General features: G+C 27.4%; 4 protein-coding genes across 8 annotated transcripts; 2 read left to right on the forward strand and 2 right to left on the reverse strand.

Annotated features, from left to right (window-relative positions):
- Nucleotides 1–197: 197 nt before the first annotated feature.
- Nucleotides 198–1176, reverse strand: LOC140675129 (magnesium-dependent phosphatase 1). The gene is made up of 4 exons (XM_072909226.1): nt 969–1176; nt 757–814; nt 444–665; nt 198–363 (listed from the first exon to the last, which is right to left on the reverse strand). Exons 1-4 carry the CDS (start codon nt 1003–1005, stop codon nt 198–200), a joined length of 483 nt encoding a protein of 160 aa, XP_072765327.1. The 5' UTR covers nt 1006–1176.
- Nucleotides 1177–2472: 1296 nt separating this feature from the next.
- Pabp2 (poly(A) binding protein nuclear 1) lies at nt 2473–5767 on the forward strand. The gene is made up of 7 exons (XM_072887323.1): nt 2473–2623; nt 4077–4213; nt 4317–4431; nt 4808–4875; nt 4981–5222; nt 5436–5528; nt 5690–5767. The coding sequence occupies exons 2-7, from the start codon at nt 4079–4081 to the stop codon at nt 5721–5723; spliced, it is 687 nt and encodes a 228-aa protein (XP_072743424.1). The 5' UTR covers nt 2473–2623; nt 4077–4078; the 3' UTR covers nt 5724–5767.
- A 3546-nt stretch (nt 5768–9313) lies between these two features.
- LOC140663271 (protein zyg-11 homolog B) lies at nt 9314–16444 on the reverse strand. Of its 5 annotated transcripts, none has more exons than XM_072887319.1 (11): nt 15770–16006; nt 15470–15617; nt 15126–15354; nt 14830–15052; nt 14573–14767; nt 14074–14471; nt 13804–13949; nt 12775–13163; nt 12034–12403; nt 11581–11920; nt 9314–11113 (listed from the first exon to the last, which is right to left on the reverse strand). In XM_072887319.1, exons 3-11 carry the CDS (start codon nt 15280–15282, stop codon nt 10956–10958), a joined length of 2376 nt encoding a protein of 791 aa, XP_072743420.1. In that variant the 5' UTR covers nt 15283–15354; nt 15470–15617; nt 15770–16006; the 3' UTR covers nt 9314–10955. The 5 variants fall into 5 exon arrangements, with proteins under 5 accessions (XP_072743420.1, XP_072743418.1, XP_072743419.1 ...); XM_072887317.1 differs by having other exon boundaries at nt 15470–15622; XM_072887318.1 differs by lacking the exons at nt 15470–15617; nt 15770–16006 and adding an exon at nt 16307–16444.
- Nucleotides 16445–16457: 13 nt separating this feature from the next.
- On the forward strand, nt 16458–19738 carry LOC140663273 (PP2C-like domain-containing protein CG9801). Its single transcript, XM_072887322.1, has 8 exons — nt 16458–16598; nt 17173–17210; nt 17299–17465; nt 17614–17840; nt 17918–18118; nt 18451–18754; nt 18851–19340; nt 19403–19738. The coding sequence occupies exons 2-8, from the start codon at nt 17208–17210 to the stop codon at nt 19595–19597; spliced, it is 1587 nt and encodes a 528-aa protein (XP_072743423.1). The 5' UTR covers nt 16458–16598; nt 17173–17207; the 3' UTR covers nt 19598–19738.
- Nucleotides 19739–20420: the final 682 nt, after the last annotated feature.

The following is a 20420-nucleotide window of genomic DNA, read 5'->3' on the forward strand; positions in this document are numbered from 1 at the left end:
ATATTTATGTCCTATTGATAAATCTGTATAACAATATTTGTACTATCTATTCCTGTTGATATTTTTTATTTATATTTGTATATTATCAAGAAATTTTGTCATTAAATCTTTTGTAAATATTATTACAGAAAAAGAGCTAATTTAAATTATTATTATCAATTATATAATTATTAATATAAATAAATAAGTTTAAGAAATCATTGTTTGCTAAATGATTGTAGAGCATTTTTTATAACATGATTAGTTACGCCATCTCTAACTAATGTAGCATGTACCCCAAGTTTACCAACCTCCGTGATATTTCTGGTTTCATCATCAAAAAAAAGCATATCTTTGTAATCAACTTGAGAGCTTTTTTGAATGCTGAAAGTATTTGATTAAATTGTAGTTTTATATTATTGTATAACAAAACAAATTGTTCACAAATTTAACATAAAACTTACTTTAAGAAATGTGTGACTTTGCTACCAGGAAATATTTCAATATATTTGAAATATTTCTTCCAGTCAAATAAATCTAATAATTGTTTAGCACCTTTTATTTCTGATGTACGTGAAGCTATGCCGAGTTCATATCCTTCCTCTGATAAAATTTTTAATACATCAGGAACATCGATATAGTATTTTATTGTATGACCATGTGCATCAACTACTTTATTTTGCGTTCTAAAATTTTATCCTTTATTTAAGTGCAAATTATTAAATTATGCCATTATTTGCACTTTTTTTATTTATGTAAAGGATAAAATGTACAAACCCTTTCCTAAATGGAGGAGTTACATGGGTATCAACCCAAAATGGCCACAAAGTATAATCTGAAATGTAGTATTTTTTCCATAGAATTTATCTATAGAAAGTGTAAATAATTTTATCAACATAATGAAAAAAATAAGTACTAACTGAAATTGCTGGAAATTTCTTATACAAAATTTCTTATCTAAATTATAACATTCATAATTTTGTTTATACCTAAATCAAAGACAATAACTTTTGGTTTTTTCTCCATTTCTTTGGTAATTAAATTATAGTTTTATGTGCAAAGTTAAACAAAAATGAAATGATTGTTACTGATATATCACGTAAATATTTCCTTCTCACAGAATGAATAAAAATATAAACAATTACAGGATAACCTATCACTGTCTACACGTTTTTGTATGTATATAAGTATCTCACACTCTATTGTAACTTACACATATATGTCGAGAGGGAGTTAGTGAACAGCAAGTTTTTCAAACTACATATATAATTTTCGTAAAACAAAGTCTTTGAAGTATTCTCGACGATTTTTTTTTAGATCAACATTTTATGATAAATATATATAATTTTTAATAATATAAAAATAATCTTCCTAAAAATTTCAAAATATTTTTTCCATTCATATGATATTAATTTGAGAGATAATTTGTTTTTCAATTAAAAAATGCATTCTATTTAAAATTTTATATTTATGTTAATAATTTTATAATTTTATAAAAATATGTGTAAGAGAGTATAGAAACGCTGCAAAATTCGAAAATGTCGAATTTTCCGTTTATTCATTGTTGTTATATCCAAATTAAGAAAAATTAAATTGAGACTAATTTTTACAGAACAGAATATTACATTACATACCTATTATGATGTACATTAGGTGTATTTTCGATTTGTTGAGGAAATAACGCGAAATACGGTTGCGAGAAACGATTTTCGATCGGAACTTCGAACGAACGTACACAGACACAATAAAGCACTAGCACTGAGATATATTCAATATTAAAATACAATCGCGACGTTTACATAATATTACATAATGTTACAAACAACTTTACGAAAAATACTCGCGATCATTTTCCGCGCGCAAAACTTTTAGATAACACCAGAAAAACACTCGCGAGAAACCGAACGACTCCGATTTTCAATCTCCGATTCCCGTTTCAATACTGACTCTCCTTCGAGAATCGCAATTTCACAGTCGATATATCATCGATGCAATCGATTACAATCGATGTTCACCGCAGGGTACACTTCTCTTGAAACTACGTACGAACCGTTTGATCGACCAATCAGGACAGAGAGATAGAGATTCCCTTATTGGTCAATTATACGAGTAGGAACATTTGTTTGATAATTTTATATAAATAATTTCATGCATTTTTGACACTAATATAAATTTAATATCAAAACGTAGAAACGCAAAATATCTTAAATTAAAGATATATCTGCAATGCAAATCTATTTTAGAATCGAATACATATAACAAACTTGTAACTAGACTCTTGAGATGGTCGAAGGTTCCGATAGGTTGTCGGATAGGAAATTTTTAACATGAAAAATGCAATATCATCCGAGACTGCGTTTCGATCAGACTTCTAGAAATCTTTGGTTCGAAAATTCATTGCCAGTACTGAAAAGCTATAGAGTACGTGACGTAAACTATAGATTTTCAGTACTGGCAGTGAATATTGGAACGCCCTAAAGTCGAACTAATCATTGCATTTGCATTTTCTATAGTGTGGTCGCATATCCATCGCATCGTTCTTATTCTTGGTCATTCTTCTCGTTTGCCGATTTTGAGAATATCGGTGCAGGTCGCTTTAAAGTGATACTTGGGTAATATATATCACGAACCTCTGAATATACACGTACGTTATTTATTATCCCTCATGAATTTAGTAAATAATATATATCAATTGTTTATCGATATAACGTATGATTCTTGAAGAGCAGACATCAGGCTAGTTCAATGCACGCACAATTCTTATTAAATTTAACAAAGTAAAATCTTCGGCTCATTTAATTTACTTTGGTCATTTTTATATATCAGTTTAGAGAAGCAGCTGTAATTTTCATCTAGTTCTTAGACTAGGAACTGTTCTCCATTGTTGGAATTTTTAAAGAAAATGGTTAATATTTATGTGCTTCTTTATTTTGCAAATTTATATGTTTTTATCTGACTTAATCTAATTATAGATTAATTCCTATGTGTAGAGAGGGATAAGAAATTTTTTGAAAAAATCATAAAAGATAGAAATAGATATATTTTGAATCATAAGGGACTTCAGCATCTATTTAAAACATTAATATATATATATATCTAATATATATTTTTTTATTTTATACTGATAGACTTTCTAATATGAGGCACAAGATAAAAAGTAAGGGGTTAGATTGTTATTCTTGATGCATGGTTCTTGATACAAAATTGAATCGCATAGTATCGAGCTAAGGATATGTGATTGAAAAAAAGGAATCGTGCTAAACAGCTTGAACAGAAACAATTTTTAAGAGAAAATGTACTGCAATTTTAATGAAATTATATATAATTATTTTAAATATAAATTTCTATTAATGAAAAATTATTTTTAAATTAATTATTAAAATATCTTTTCAAATTTATGAATGTGTTCAAAACATCTGCAAGTCTCAATTATGCTTATTTTATTATTAAACAGCTTTAATAGTATGTGATAATTGTTATTCTGTTCAAAATTCTTTTGCTGAATATTTTTCTGTTTTTTTGCTTTTAATATTTTGTTGGTATTGTTTTTATTTCTACTTATAATTTACACTGCAATTAGGAAAGTATAATATATAATTTAATTTAAATAATTTATTATGATTATTATTAAGTTATTATACTATACTTATTTGGAAGTAAATAATTTAAAAAAAGGAATCCCTTTTACAAAATATTACAAACTAATTTTCTATTTGCATTAAAATAAAATTATCTTTTTCATTTTTAAGTACGAAATAAATTATTTCAAAATTTATTACTAGACATAACTAAACAGATTTTTTTAAATCAAAAATGTGTATAATATATATAGATTTGATTTAATGACAGATCAATAAATATAATACATAATATTCATAAATATTCTTGATTTCTTATTTGTTATTTGAAAATATTTTTAAATATTATCTAGTTTTTATATTACAATTATATAATATAAAACCTGATAATATTAAAATATGTAACTTAAAATATGTACTAAAAATGTTAACTGATCTAACTAAATATTATAATGTTATAAATCTCTAGACATTGATTCAAAAATAAATTATTAATTTTCATTTATTGTCACATTTCAGAAATGTCCGAATCAGATCTTTTGGCTAGTGACCATATTGATGGTCTTGATGGTCTTGAAAATGGTCAAGATGGAGATGCTATCATGCAATGTGATGGTGTTAAGCGTGAATTGAGCGAAGCAAATATTGACGATCCTGTAAGTAATTATTAGTTTTATACTAAAAGACAACAATATATAATCATAATAATCTTTGTGCAAAAAATTATTTAACTTACATAAAATATTGTTTATAACTTAGGAATTAGAGGCGATTAAAGCACGAGTGAGAGAAATGGAGGAAGAAGCAGAGAAATTGAAACAACTTCAATCTGAGGTGGATAAACAAATGAATATGGGTAGTCCACCTGGTATCAGTAAGTTTACAAGTTTATATTTTCTATGAAATATATATAAAGATAAGATACTGAATATTATCATACACTTTAGATTCAGATTTAGATTCTTTCTTGGAGTTCTGTTCTAGTTGGAATAAAATGTATAACGTTTTTTTTGTATTTTTTCATAATAAGATTTTCGTTTATATTCTCATGGATTGTTCTTTTATTACAATCAGTTATTATACTATCACTCAAATTAATTTCACCCTTTGGGTGACAAATCAGAATTAAATTTGAATTTACCTATTTTCAAGTGATTACTCTATTGCTGAACTGAATCTAATTTTCCATTATACATTTTTTAGTTATATTTGGAAAACACATTGTTTTCTTATTATATATATAATTTTAGCAAGTCCATTAAATATGTCATTGGAAGATAAAATGGAAGTTGATAATCGATCCATTTATGTTGGCAATGTAAGTCACTTATGCTTCTTAAAATTTGCAATATATATAATATTATATATATTAAGCATATCAGATTTTTTTCTCAATCTCAATATTTTACATACATACATACAGGTTGATTATGGGGCTACAGCAGAAGAGTTAGAACAACATTTTCATGGCTGTGGCAGTGTTAACAGAGTGACAATTTTGTGTAATAAATTTGATGGTCATCCTAAAGGTTTTGCTTATATTGAATTTGCCGAACGCGACTCTGTACAAACCGCAATGGCCATGGACGAATCTATGTTCAGAGGTCGTCAAATTAAAGTAATGCCTAAAAGAACAAACAAACCTGGTTTCTCTATGACAAATAGGTAATATTCTGTTTTATATAATACATATATATATCAAATATATAATTATAAAATAATACATAAGCTTTATAAATTAGTTATAAACTTTTTATAACTAGTTATAAAAAGAAAAGTATTAAGCGACATATAAAATCTTATGTATAAGAAAAAATTATACATTTATTTACATTTTTTTTATTAATACATCTATCTTATTGTCTATATATTTATTAGGGGTCCCAGAGGTGCAAGGGGCTATCGAGGTATGACTAGAGGAATTATTCGTGGTAGTGCATATTTTGGATATAGACCTACAAGGCGGCCTAGGTAATAATTAATTTTGACTCATTTTAATGAACATATTAATTTCTATATCTTTATACATAATATGTTAATTTCTATAATATATCTTTATTTTTTTGATAAAACAATTTACATTCTTTTCTCTTGTAAATTTTATTATTTCATGTTTTTTTTTCTTTTTGTAGGAGTTATAGACGTGGTTATTATATGCCATATTGACCATTTTAAAGTGTGGCAATCTTGTTCTACAAGAGAGTCAGAAGGTAAGTTTTTACCTTAAACTACATATATCATAATCCTTGATCGTTCAAAGAAAGAGTTTTAGTATAAAAAAGTAATGAGAAATTTATGTTACAAAATTTTGTACTGATTGATTGAGCTAAATATTTCATAGCTTCTCAAAATACAATAAGATGTTAATTAAAAAATATATAAGCAAAAAAAAAAAAACATTTCTTTGAACAATTTCTCAATTTTGTGCATTTTGTTATAACTCAAGGAAGGACCAGACATACTTGGATTGTAATAATTCGACAATAATACTAACAATCGTCAGTGTTATTCTAATGTAAATAAATAAAAGCATTAAAATAAAATAAATATAATTTAAATATAAATATAACTGGTCACTCCTTAATACAACAGCAAAATTATTATTGAGCACTCTAATTATTACTTGATTCTTAGTATACTAACCTGATGTATCTATATGATCAAGCTCGATAATTTGTGCAATAAAACAAAGAATGGTGAAAAAGTTAATAGTTATCTATTTGTTTTATTCATTAAAAGTAATTGGATCGATATCTAGATACATTAGTACATTGACACTTACATTAGTATATTGACACTTGGCCATGCTGAAAATCTATATACATTAATGAAGAATATTGCAATACATATGAAATTGTGAAATAATATCTTGCACCAATGTAATATCTTATTTCGTTTCATTTCTCTATATATTGCATATATAGTGTAATTTTTTTTAGCTAAGAAAAAAGAAAATTATATTTTTTACTATTTCTAATTAAACATATTTTTATTAAATATTACTCATATTTTTAATACCTTGTGGGTTGAATATATGGCCTTGTGAGTTGTAATATTACAAATTGTAAGTTTTTGTGGAAAATTGCCTAACAATTCACACAAAAAACTTACAAACATGTATATCATCATGCATTGCATTGAAAAGCGGCTAAGATATTTAAGTAAATTCTTATGATATGTCCACAGAAAAAAAAACTGATACGATGGAAAAAAAAGAGAAAGAAAAACATCATGTCAAAAGAAAAAAAAGATTGGACAAAGATGGGCACAATTAATCATATATATTTGATTTAATAATCATCACATAAAAATACAGATGTAGAACAGCGATCATTCACTATTGTAGTTCAATTAATTTTTGTTAAAGCTAAAATATACTACTTTAGTAAATTCTAATGAATTAAGTTAAATTTTTTGTATCCGCCTTTAAAAAAATTTTTTCAGAGTTTCTTATTTTGCTCTTTGTTTAATCTATATATACTTCACATAATTATATTTTGTATATTTAACAAAAAAAAATATGTACACTTTATATAATAAAGTAAATAATAATAAAGTAAAATTTCAATTATAATATTATTTAAATATTAAATAATAATAAATGATTAAAATAGTCAATTTTTTGTTTATATATTATATACATTATACATTGATGGAATATTTACTGATTAACTACACTTTATGCACATATATATAAATAGTTCAATGATAAAAATTTGTGTGAATCATATATTCTAAATATAATTGTTGACAGCATATTATCCTTTAAAATATGTATCCATCTGAAAAATTTTATATATGTATATACACTCAAAAACAAAAACTGATGAAACACCTTAATAATTCACATTTCAATATAAAATTATTGATAATAAATTTGTATGCAAAGCATGTTTGTATTTTAGTGTGCTATCATTTTTTATATAACATGATAGATATAATTGTGTAGGAATATCTATATATAAGAATATAATATCCACATATTATTAAGGCTGATACATTAGATTATTATAGCAATGATAGATAGGAGAAAAAATTGGAGACGAATAATAATATCTATTAGTATTGACAATTGAATAGATCATTATTTAATTAACTATTGCTATGTTATAGCACAAATAAATCTACTCGATATGAAAATGCACTGTCAGTTTTATAAAAATATTATGAAAGAGTAAAAAATTGAACTACAAAAAGTGAATGTTTAGAGTAATATCATATAATTATAATTTGTAGTAAATTTTGTATGCATGATAAGTGAAAGTTGCACCCCAAACAATTATAAATTATTAGTTGTGTATATAAGTCTCATGTGATTATACACTACATATATTTTTCACATCTGCAACTTTCATTTATTCAATACTAACTCTCTATACATTTTCAATTTTATCTTAAATATTATTGCTACTAATTTGTAAGATGCGTGTCAAATGTTTCTGAAATATTGATCCACTGTGTTAGGAGGAGAGCCGACTTTCAACACATTAATGATCGAGCCACATTTCGTAATGTTACTTCCATGTCGCTAAGTATTTTGCAGGTGCAGCTCAGCATCAGCATCAATTCAGTGATAATACAAATTTCATGAACAATTTTTACGTTTCATTAATAAAAAAAAAATAATGACATGTGTAATATGAAAATGTAAAATGAATGGATAAATAAAGACTTTCTTGGCTTATTTGAGCACTTTGTGTATTTCCACATAGGGAAAGCAAGAGAAAGAGAGAAATATACTTTTTACATTTATTTATATCTTATTATATCTATTATTTATGTAAACATTATAAAATCGATAATGGATTGATATGTAATAAACAAGATTGAGAAGTAACATGTAATGGAAAAAGTAACTTTGATGTATTTTTCGGTAATAACTAAATTAAAATTGGCAACAAGTTACTTCTAAAGTAACTTTCCCAATCCTGATAATATAGTTAAAAAGAATAGAGAAAGGCAGCACAACGCATAGAAAATGGTGTAGCATGTTTATTTAACATTCAGTACCGTTCAAATCGGCATTCCTTACATTTTAGATATCAACAATGTAATGATATCAGAAGAATAAATTTTGTTTATATAAATTTGTAATATTTTAATAACAGATATAATCTAAATATTAATATGTATATTTCTTTCTTATTACAAACTCTGATTTCTTGTATAATCTCTGAAGGCATGTAATGCATAATCAATTTCAAGATATTTTTTGTCATTATTATATAATTATAATATCAATATAATATAATAATACTCCGTGAAGTATAATAATTATTAACAAAATAGATTGAAGATCTGAATTTGAAGAATTAAAATAGGATACATTAATAAAATAATAATTATTTCAACACACACTATCACACATATATCCCATAATTTTTTAAATTACATTAAAGCAAAGATTAGTGTATCTTGTAGAAAACATATACAATTATATGTGTATATATCATTCACACAAGAGATTCTAGTCTAAAATTTCAGATTATATTAAATGCATTATAACCAGACATTAAATATCTACAAAAATAATCTTTAGACTATACATCTTTTTATTAGATATATATATTAAATTAGTTATCCATAGCTAACTATTAATAAAATTTTCATTAAAATTGTAAGCATATAAATTAGTTAACTTATATAATTAGTATATTGATATTTTCTTGACACACAGACGTATTGATTATTATATCTGTTATTTAAATATATTATTAATGAATCATTTAATTTAAGAGAATAGTTAATTAGACTAGAATCTCATTTGCAAGTCCAACATTCAATATTTATTAAATAAATCATAAAAGTATAAATACATCTCGGAATATTACAAACATACTACGTCGATATTTCTGTGATTCTCTTCAACAGTTTTATATATCTATATAAAATTTTTAATGTTAAGTTATAAACAAAATTTTTAAATCTATTATAAATATTAATATATACAAGGTATTCCATTTTAAAAGATCCATGCAATTATCTCAATATATTTCCTACTTTTTTTATACAAATTGATTCTTTGCGATATTCTGCAGAAAAAATTATAGAGGTGTGAAACTCAATACTTTACGAGACATTTCAAATTTTAGTTTAACATAATTTTGCATAAATTATGAAAAAATATCTCGTCAAATATTCATTTTTCGTTAAATTTTCATTTTTATCTTGCCTCAATACTTTTATGCATAGAATAATGAGAGAAATTAATCGATGTAAAGGAAACATATATTTGTTTTTAAGAAAAAGTATGAATTTGCAACGAACAATTACATATTTTTTTAACAATTATGTTTATACAAAATTATGTTAAACTAAAATTTGAAATATCTCGTAAATTATTAATTTGTTTACCATCATACCCTTATAACTTTTTCCAGAATGTTGCAAGGAATCAATTTGTACAAAAAAATTAAGGTAGTTCTATTTAAAAAAACAAATTTTGTCAAAATTGATCTGTGTATATCCAACATATGTTCCTCTTCGAGCCAAATAACTTTGTACAGGTTTTGAGATATATGGGTGGATCTTTCAAAGTGGGATACACTGTATAAGTGTTAATAATAATATAAATTGTTCAAATAGACAAATTTGCAGCAGGCATGTAGATTGCTTTTTTTTAAATCACATATTCCTTTTTTTATCATATCCTTTTTTTTTAAGTTACAATAGGGTCCTTATATTGATAATTCTCTTTATATTAATTTTTAGTATTTCTTCTTTTATGCCACTTCACATTTACATTATTATCATGTGATCATGTGCACATGTCTCTTTTTATCGTTGCTTTCTCACTCTACACTCACATAATAAGGCAAATATGAAATGGTAAAACAACATGAAAGGAATAGTGCTAAATAGAAAATTGTGTAATGTACAGTAACCGATACAGAGACTCTATTATACATATATGTATAATATGTATAATATTGTATTATTATTATATGTTTTGCGATTTAAAGTTACAAATTGATTGCCTATCTGTAATTATAACTTATTCCATAAAATTACTACTACAAACACTCTGAATGTTTTTCCAGAATTAATTTTACAAAAGACAACACACTCTGTGTAGCACAGATATATTTTTCAATTCAGATCTTCAATTTAGATCTAGTGAGTTTAGTCTCACACACACGCGCGCGCGCACACACACACACACATACACACACACACACATATCTCGAGATATTAACTCAACTGTGATTAAAATATTTTGGACTTATTTGTAATTTGATTGCAATCTGTCTTTCTGATAAATATGGCCATATCATGGCCATATAATTTTTATATTTATTTGGTCTAAAGAATAAGATATACGATTGCACTAAAATAAACATTGACTAGCATATCATGATACTTAATTTTTAGATTTTGAAAAGCAACAGAGCGCTATTGTTAAGAATTTAATTCAAGGGTTTCCAAAATTGATTGACATAAATTTTGCAAAAAAGTTGTGAAAGTTGCTTGTTTTGTATATCCTGTATACGTCTTTTCAAGTTGCTTTAACGTTTCTACTCCTCCTTCCCTAATTAACATTACACAGTAGCGTTTTGCTGAAAAATAAGCATACAATTATTATTATTATATATTTTAATAATCAATATATATATATATATATATATATATGTATGTAATTTATACATAAAATGTAATTTTCATAAGTTTCGGATAAAAAAGCATTAAAAATATAGACATATTTTTAAATTTGCAAAAATATTAATTCCTGATTTTAATATTGTGACTTGGTATTAAAATTGAGGATATGTTAGAAAATCCTTGATGTAGTGTATATATTTCAATAGTTCTCTTAAAATTCTCATCTTTTTTAATAATACCAATTATGTTTAAAAAATTATTCTTGCTATAATCTAAATAATTACCAATATAATTATTTTGCTAGAATAGTATATTCATTGGTTTTTTAAATTTTTATATTGTATCATAGAATAATAGGCTATTAAATTTTAATAGAATCTATGTTACAAAATAATATCTTAAATATAATTCTTTTTAGACTTACGATTTTTTGTGCATACATGATGAATTGCCCATACTGCCCAGAGCTGAACAGGATATGCATCTGTACAACGTAATAATGGAAAAAATGGTTGAAAACTACGATAGGCAACCATCTCTCCTTGTGGTGTTTGCCAATGAGTTACAGCATGAACCAGTTGATCCAACAACTGTTCCCGACTCGGCTGCGATGGCATATTATCCCAAGATCGAGAACCATCACTAAGCAAATGTGCAGCAATACCAGCTGCGAAATATGATACATCAATGTGCTCAGAGTCGAGCAGCATAGAAAGCATTTTTATAAATCGAGGTTGCATAAGTCGTGGTCTCAAATGATCAACCTAAAATTTTTAATGCAAAGAATATGTGCCTTGAAACAATGTCATTAAAGATACGATATCTAATTGTAAGTGTACAAATTTATTGTACATTTAGTATAAATTTTGATACAAACCTCTGCAATATTGTTTAATAGACCAAGAACCTTAGTTTCTACGCTGGATTCTCCTTGAAAGCTATCCAATACCTTGAGAAATAATTCCATTCCGCCTTCGTCAAGAAAGACTTTGCATGTAATAGCACTTTCATCCGTTAAATTCCATAGAGCACTTAATGTAAATTTCATTGTAATATCTACTAGTTTAGATTCGACTTTAGATCTAACCATTGCAAGCAATTTCAACATGTATTGTGGTTGTGCGCCAAGCATAGAGGTTTCTACAGTTGATATCTTTGCTGCTAGTATTGAGCAAATAGCCACAGACATACGGTTCATAGATGCATCCTCAAATGTTGATAAGCAATTCATAACTAATCTTGCACATCTGTTAAAATAAAATTCTATTTTTAATATTTATTTATACATATCACGAAAATATTCACTATGATTTTATGCTGACATTTCAAAACAGAGTTTTTCAATCTATATATATATATATATATATATTGCTATTAAGATTATTTAATTTGTGTGTTGAATTATATATTCTCTTTTATCATATGCTCAACTCCCATTTACAAAACAAACTTCTTTGTATAATAATTTACAAGATTATATTATATATTATTCTTGAAAATATATATGTGTATTACAAAAAGCTCTGTAAAAATATTAATAAACAACTGAAAGCTATAAAGACCATAATTAAATTTTCAGCATATATAATAATGTTATTTTTGAATTATATATAATTACCTATATTTGTCAAATGCAACATCCTGTAAGATTCTATCACTGCATAAAGTCAATAGTGTGTTTTTTTGAAGTTGATGATTAGTTGGATATGATTCCATTGCTAATAATGTTAATTCGACTATTTGTTTAAGTATTGACGGATGAATCATAAGAGCTAATTCACCCTTGGTGAGATTATAGATACAAGCAGTAGCTGCCATTTGTACACGGAACTCCTGTGGATGCTCTCTCATTCCAGGTAACACTAACTTTATCACATCGACTCGTGGTTCGAGAAAATTTGGTGTTAAACGAAATAAATTAAACAAACACTTTTGAAGATATATTGGTCTGTATGTATACCTTCTAAGAGCTTCCAAAATTTGAGATTCTGTTGCTGTACCACTAATCTGAAGCAAAAGATACACTTATTTCACATACTAATTTATTTTCTTAATTAAATCTTTTTTCCTTTGTCAATGTTGAACCGTTTTTATCAATTTAATACTATTGATTATTTATAAATTACTTTGCATATTCTTTTTATTTTTTAATTATACTGATAAGAGGATAAATAATAAATATTTTTTCAACAATGCACATAATTTTACATTAATGCAAATGGAAATTGTGATTATTTATACATATATAATAAAGCTATATTATGCATAAACACTTTTGATATAAATACCGATAGTTTAATAATTTTTTAATAACAGATACACATTTGAAAATATATTTTAAAAATGTAAAATATATAATGTGCAATACATAGTATAATATATTATAAATAATAAAGAAGTACAAAGCAAAAATAACAAGAGATAGAGAATATACGAAAAATGTCAAGTAGTTTGTATAAATAATAGTTATAACAATAATATTACTCTATACATATCTAAAGATATAACGAGTGTAATATTACACAATTATGAATTCCAACTTTTTTTGCATATATGAAAGTAATATATATAAAGTATATATATAAACAGTAAATATATAAAGACAATATGCTTGCATAATTAATTTTAATATTATGTCAACACTTACAACAAGATCAGGTCTATAATCTTTATGTGTCGAATCTATGAAACTTTCATCATAACAAGCATCAGAATGCACTAGTCCCAGAAACCTCAAATGTACATGTGATACAATAAAATTTTTTAAATCTTTCGAATTTATATCATCTTTACCTATATAAAAAATATTACAATTAATAAAAAAATCTCTTGTGTCGTTAATAAATAATTTCATAAACAATTACCAGAATATCGTGTATATAAATATTCGAGTATATAAATATCACTCTTTACTCACCTGACAAATCTAAAGTCATCAAATAAGGCATACAATTAAGAGCTCTTAGAAAATCTGTTATTTTTGGCTTAGCTGGTGCAAACACTTCAAAACCATGTGGATCTTTCTCATCGGAAATGTCTAAATGCCTTAATTCATTTAACTCCAGTAATACTGGTATTAAACTTCCACACCCACTTATCTTTAAATTGTACATATGTAATGTCTTTAAACGATCTTTACATTTTTTTAATGGTGTTATATCATCAACTCTTGTACAAGATATATCTAAGCTTTCTAAAAGAGGAAGATCTTCGACTACTATGTCCAAGCCATGTTTATTAAATTCTGTTCCTGAGACATTCAAGGTGTGAAGTGCCTTTAATTTGTTTAATGTTGCAATATCTACCATGCGTTGTCTATAACACAAAATATGTGTGTAATGTTATAAAATTATCAACTATTTTAAGAATTTCCTATAACTCAAAAATGTTATAATGTGTATGAAAAACTTAATAACCTTGAAAAATCCATAAAGCTTCCTTTAGCTACACTTAGCGATCTAAGATTTTGTATACTCCAATCACCTAAACAGCTAATTAAATCATTAACAGTTATTTTAAGTCCATTTACTATTAATTCTATAACTTTATGTTGCTTAAGAACACTTAAGCCTTTAGCTGATAATGTCGACGCGTCTTTCAGTCGTACATGCCTAAAAGAAAATTAAAAATCGTCATAAATTTTTTTCTTTTAAATACAGTCAAGTCTCATTACCTTAATCTAGTGGTCTTGGAGTCAAAGAGTGTAATTGTCAAGTCAGACAACGTTTTCTTTTCACATAGGTTGGATAATAATTGCTCCGACACTTCAGCTGGCAAAAAAACATCTGGATGCCTAAACGTGAGCCGAGTTGCAAAGGAGTTGGAGGAAACATCGTTAGACGACGTTCTACTTATTATAGGATCAGCTTTTACGCTATTCCAGACATCTTGTTGATCTAAAATTTATGCTGCTTTAATTCTGCAAAATTTGCAACGTACAGTTTTATACAAATATAATTTTATACTTACTGGCAATAGTGCTATTATTGGGAGTACTGGAAGAATGTAGACCTGTATCACCGAGATGAACCTCGCACAAGTCTAGAACGTTCCCACAGATGAAATCGATACAAACCTCCTGGAGACTTCTTGGAGACTCGAACATTTTATATTTCTGTGCTGTCATTTAATAATTTCTTTTTCTCTATTGACTTTTTATAGAATATTAGCCAGCATCTGTGTATTCACAATCTCGTACCTTTAAAGTGCAACATTAAAAAAAATGCATCAACACTTTGATATATTTCACACACACACACACACACACACACACACACACATCTTAATTTTTTAAGATTTGAAATAAATTATACCCGCGCATATTAGATCATATGGTGTCCAAATGGGATGGTACAAAGCGGAAAAATTTTCTTCCATGTCAAAACGTCAACGTATGTCAAAATAACGTCACGTGAATTGTGAGCGAATTAGTTGTATAAAAAAACTGTACACTTTCTCGAACTTTCCTAATCGAAATTTAATATTAGTGGGGCAAAGTTAGCATATTCCTACCAGTATAGCTCGGATATGATAGAATTTTAAATATTATGATTACGTAATAATAATTTCGCACACGAAAGTAGAGAAATACTAATATACTAACTAAACATTACCTATTGCGCATTAAAATGGAAGATAACCGCCATTAATTCGAAATCACCTCAATTGTTGAATTCTGTGTAAGAGGAATTTAATGTCGAGTCCAAATACGACACTCGACTACGAAATAACGAGAATAAAACTCTCTAAAATAACCGCGAAAAATTGTGAATTCTCATCTGTGATGAGGACGCCATATTGACTCGTCAAATGTCAAAACAGACCAAAAAAAGAGTACAACCACAACCGTCGTCACCGTCATCATTGTCGTCGTCGTCGTCGTCGTCGTCGTCAGCGTCGTCGTTGTCGTCGTCATCGGTGCAGTGCAATACAGTCGTACCGATTTGTGTTGCATATATTATGAATATATTATATTATTATATTGCAACGCACACGCGCGACGCGCGACAATAGCGCAATAAAACGAATCGTCCTTTCTCGACTGACGGCCGATCGCTGTCAGCTGATTTTGGCCGCCGCATGAGAATTGGAGTAAACGTCAATTTCTCGATTTTGTTACGTATATGACGTATATACATACGTATAGATACCTCGATGAGAACGTTGTCGATGTCGTGACATCCATTGACGCCGCTTTATTACCCATATTAATCGCGCTCGCGCGTACAACGTTCCGATTTCCATGTATGAACATGCAAGTGACGGGCCGCGATCGTTGACGCAACTGTGGTAGCGGTAGCGTGAGAGAAGAGATCCGTTTAGGTCCGTCGCTCTCGTATAGTCAGTTGGTTATTGACACAATTGCCAATATGGCGGTAAAGTGAAAAAGGCTTGTGCAGGATGCATCGTGATCTCATTCTCGTGCAGTGAGAATTTTCCCAGGTAACCTGCCTTATTATCGATGTGCGACACAATTGATACGTCAGTCAGTTCGTAGATTCTCTTTGATATATCTCTACATTTTCTCTTTGCAGTTTCTTTCAACTTTATATATCTACATATATATTTTTCGTCGATATTTGTCCTAATTCAAGTATGATTTAGTAATTGTCTCAATAAATCAAATTGTCAATAAGGAAACTTGGGGATAATCGATCTTTACGTAAAGAATGTGGAAAAATATTTCATGAACAGTTTAATTGAACTCTTTTATCTTATCTTAAGAACGATACAATACATGTTTATGTCTTTTAAACTTAGTGTTATTAATGCACATTCGAATAAGGGTGAAAATAAAAGTTTTTATTAATTTTATTTATATAACTTTGATTATAGGTTCAATAAATATCTCTTCAAATTTTAGGTAGTCAGAAATCTTTTTAAAAGTTTATAAAAAAATAAATGGCTATATTTTTTATATTATATTTTGTATATTTTTACGTTATTTTATTTAAAGAAAAAAAAATATATATAAAATTTGAGCTAATAATATATAATTAATTTTGATTGTTTTAAGATTTGATCTGAGACCTGTCGCTGGCAGCTATAACCATGGTATGAGCCTCTCGTCAAGTGAAGTAATGTTAGACAATAGTTACCATTCTTAATTGCTCTGTATCCTTTACTTGGACTTCTTTGAAAGATGCCAAGTTTACGGAAGAAAGTGGCTGGTTTCATGCGCCAACTATCTATTAGCAACTTGGCTGGAGCTGTGGAGAGTATAGGACTTGGGGAACACTCACTTCAAAGTCCGCAATCATTAACTCAGGAATTTCCTGGTGGCTGTTTCATCACACGCTATCTCAATGGGTAAACATTAAAATTAAAAATGCAATTAGATACAGTTAATTGATTGTAATATGCATGTATAAAAATGAAACTACATGTTTTTGCCTGAATGATATGCTTTAATATTTTCTTGTTCTCTTCTAATATAATATTATATCGACATTCTTAGATTAGAAACAAAACAAGAAGGACCACCAATTTTACACGGCCGAAATCCAGAAGAATTGCCAAGTAAACAACTCGAAAATTTTCAAGAAAATGAAGAAATATTTGCAGCTTATACTGGTCCCGATAGTGGTCTTACGGCAGTCAATCTTCAACAGAAACATTTAAGTATTAGTGATACTGATATAGATTACATTGATATGCTAGATCAAAATGAGCAATATAGAAGTGGTGAGTTTAGAATAGAGATTAATAAAGCATCTTTGTTTTTATATTATTTTAAAGTAAAGATATACAAAACTTTGCAGGATCAACAACATCAAATATTAAAATTGCTGGAGTTACCGATTGGTTTAAGCCTCATGAAAACGCACATGGAATTGCAACTACATTATATGAGAAAAATCCTACAAATAATACTAATAATGGAGAACCAATAGCCGATTGTTTCGGCATAGTGGCAAGACCAAGTTCTGCCATATTAGCTCTTGCAGATGGTGTCAATTGGGGTAAAGACAATAATATCTAAAAAAAATAAAGAATAAATTGACATAAATAGAACATAAGTCAAGTATAAAAATACAGAAGTTTAGTTTAGTAAACTTATTTATAACTTTACTATATATTTGATAAAAGAAGGTATCTTCAAGTTTTTTCAGTTCAAGTTTTATTTATTAGAAAATCATTCAATAATTCACAACAAAAAAATAACTAGTTCTGGTTCTTTTTACATATATTTCTTTATTTACGTATAATAAAAAGTCAACTTTGGTTTGCCATTGGTCTCAATCTATTTTAATTGAATATTATAAGATTGATATTTCACAGTCAAAAGTTTTAGGTACAAAAGCGAGTATAGCAGCCAGATCTGCGGTTCATGGAAGTATAGAATACTTGAACCAGGCTCTATTCTGCCCGACTATAAATAGCGAAATGACAACAACAAAGGATGTATTTATAGCATTGCTTCGTTCATTCCATGCAGCACATTCACTGATTCTTCAGGAACAAGGAATGCTCACTACCTTAACAGTATGCACAATCCTTCCACTGCCAAGTTCAAGTACTGATACAAATATATGCCAGAAGAAATATATTGCCTGTACCTGCAATGTTGGTGATAGTTTAGCTTATGTATACTCAAGGTATATATATTTTTATTATACATATATCAAATTATAAATTGCAGCATATAATATGCTAGGTCTTTGATAATCACCCTTTATGTAAAAATGAAACAGGAAAACTGGTGTGAGAGAGATAACACGAGGATCTCACGATATTCATTGCATGCGAGACATGCGAGATGCCTTAGGAGCTCTAGGTCCAGTAGATGGCTCTAATCCTGAATTGAATAATTTAACGCTGGCCATAACAGAAGTTGAAAGAGGAGATATAGTATTTTTGACGAGCGATGGAATTTCAGATAATTTTGATCCTGTAGTGGGAAAATTTGCAGTTTTACCAAATTACAGTAGTGGTGCTGACGCCATGCTAAAAAGTTATGATGCAAGATCAAAAACGCGTCGAAAATCCACAGAAAATCTCCGACATACAGAATCAAGTAATAGTAATAATGTAAATAGCAACAATTTACCGGTAGTCGAAGCTTATCAAAGACACGAACTCACACTATTGAGGATGGAAGATCTATTGAAACGTGGAGTTTCTGGAGAAGGGCCGCCATGCAATAGTGCCAAACATCTGTGTGAACTTCTTTTAGACTTTGCGGTAAATGTGCAATTTTTAAGTGATATTTTTTGCAATACATTAACTTTTGCTGTACCCTATAGGTGCGCATAACTGCTGCAAAAAGACGAATTCTAGAAGACACGGAATTGTATTATGCACAACATAAAGATGGTCAATTAATACAGCTCTCGAAGCAAGAGCAGAGATCTCGAAGAAAAAAGACACTAGAAAAGATATCTATGATACCTGGCAAGCTAGACCATGCAACAGTTGTAGCGTATGTAGTTGGATCCTAAATTTCTTCAAAGTGTAATGTGTAATCAATAACAATGATAGAGTATAGATTTTATTTGTATAGAAATTAATTAAATTTTCTATATTTTTTTTCTAACAGTCTTAGTATTAAATAAAAAGAAAATATATCTTTTACACAAGAATCTATGTGTCAAATTATCAGTATTCCATTTATATATTACAAAATTATCTAGCTAAAAATAAAATGAAATTACATTAAACTATAATAATAAAATGAAGATGTTCTATTTTATTAATTAAGAATGATGAAATTATAAAGGATTTCATTTTTAAATAATCGTAAATTAATAAAAATTTTAAAAAGAACAAGTTCAAATACAAATATATTTATATACATATATATTTATTTTTTAAAAAACAATTTTCTAACAAATATACCGTTTAATAAATAATTTATATCTAGCATGTATATTACAATAGTTTACAACTAAAAAGACATTAAAAGTTATTTTAAAATTCTATATGTATATGTATAAAATATATATATATATATTAAATACTAAGTGTAGGAACATGCTGAACATTACTTTAAATCGTTTTGAAAAAACACCTCTTTTTTTTTAAATAAAGAAGATAATATATGTAATTTGATAATCAATATAATATATAAAACAAAATATACAAGTTAATTTATTTCTGTAAATACTCTTTTAATCGCGCGGTTATTCGCGATATATTTCTATCTCCTAGTCTTTTTTTTCCTCTCTTATTAACAAAAAATATAGAAAATATGCAGGAAAAATAATATGGGATAACCAATAAAATCTGCTATTATATATCCATCCAGAAAAGCAAGAGACTGAT

Source organism: Anoplolepis gracilipes, chromosome 2 (genome assembly GCF_047496725.1).
Source record: "Anoplolepis gracilipes chromosome 2, ASM4749672v1, whole genome shotgun sequence".
Lineage (NCBI taxonomy): Eukaryota > Metazoa > Arthropoda > Insecta > Hymenoptera > Formicidae > Anoplolepis > Anoplolepis gracilipes.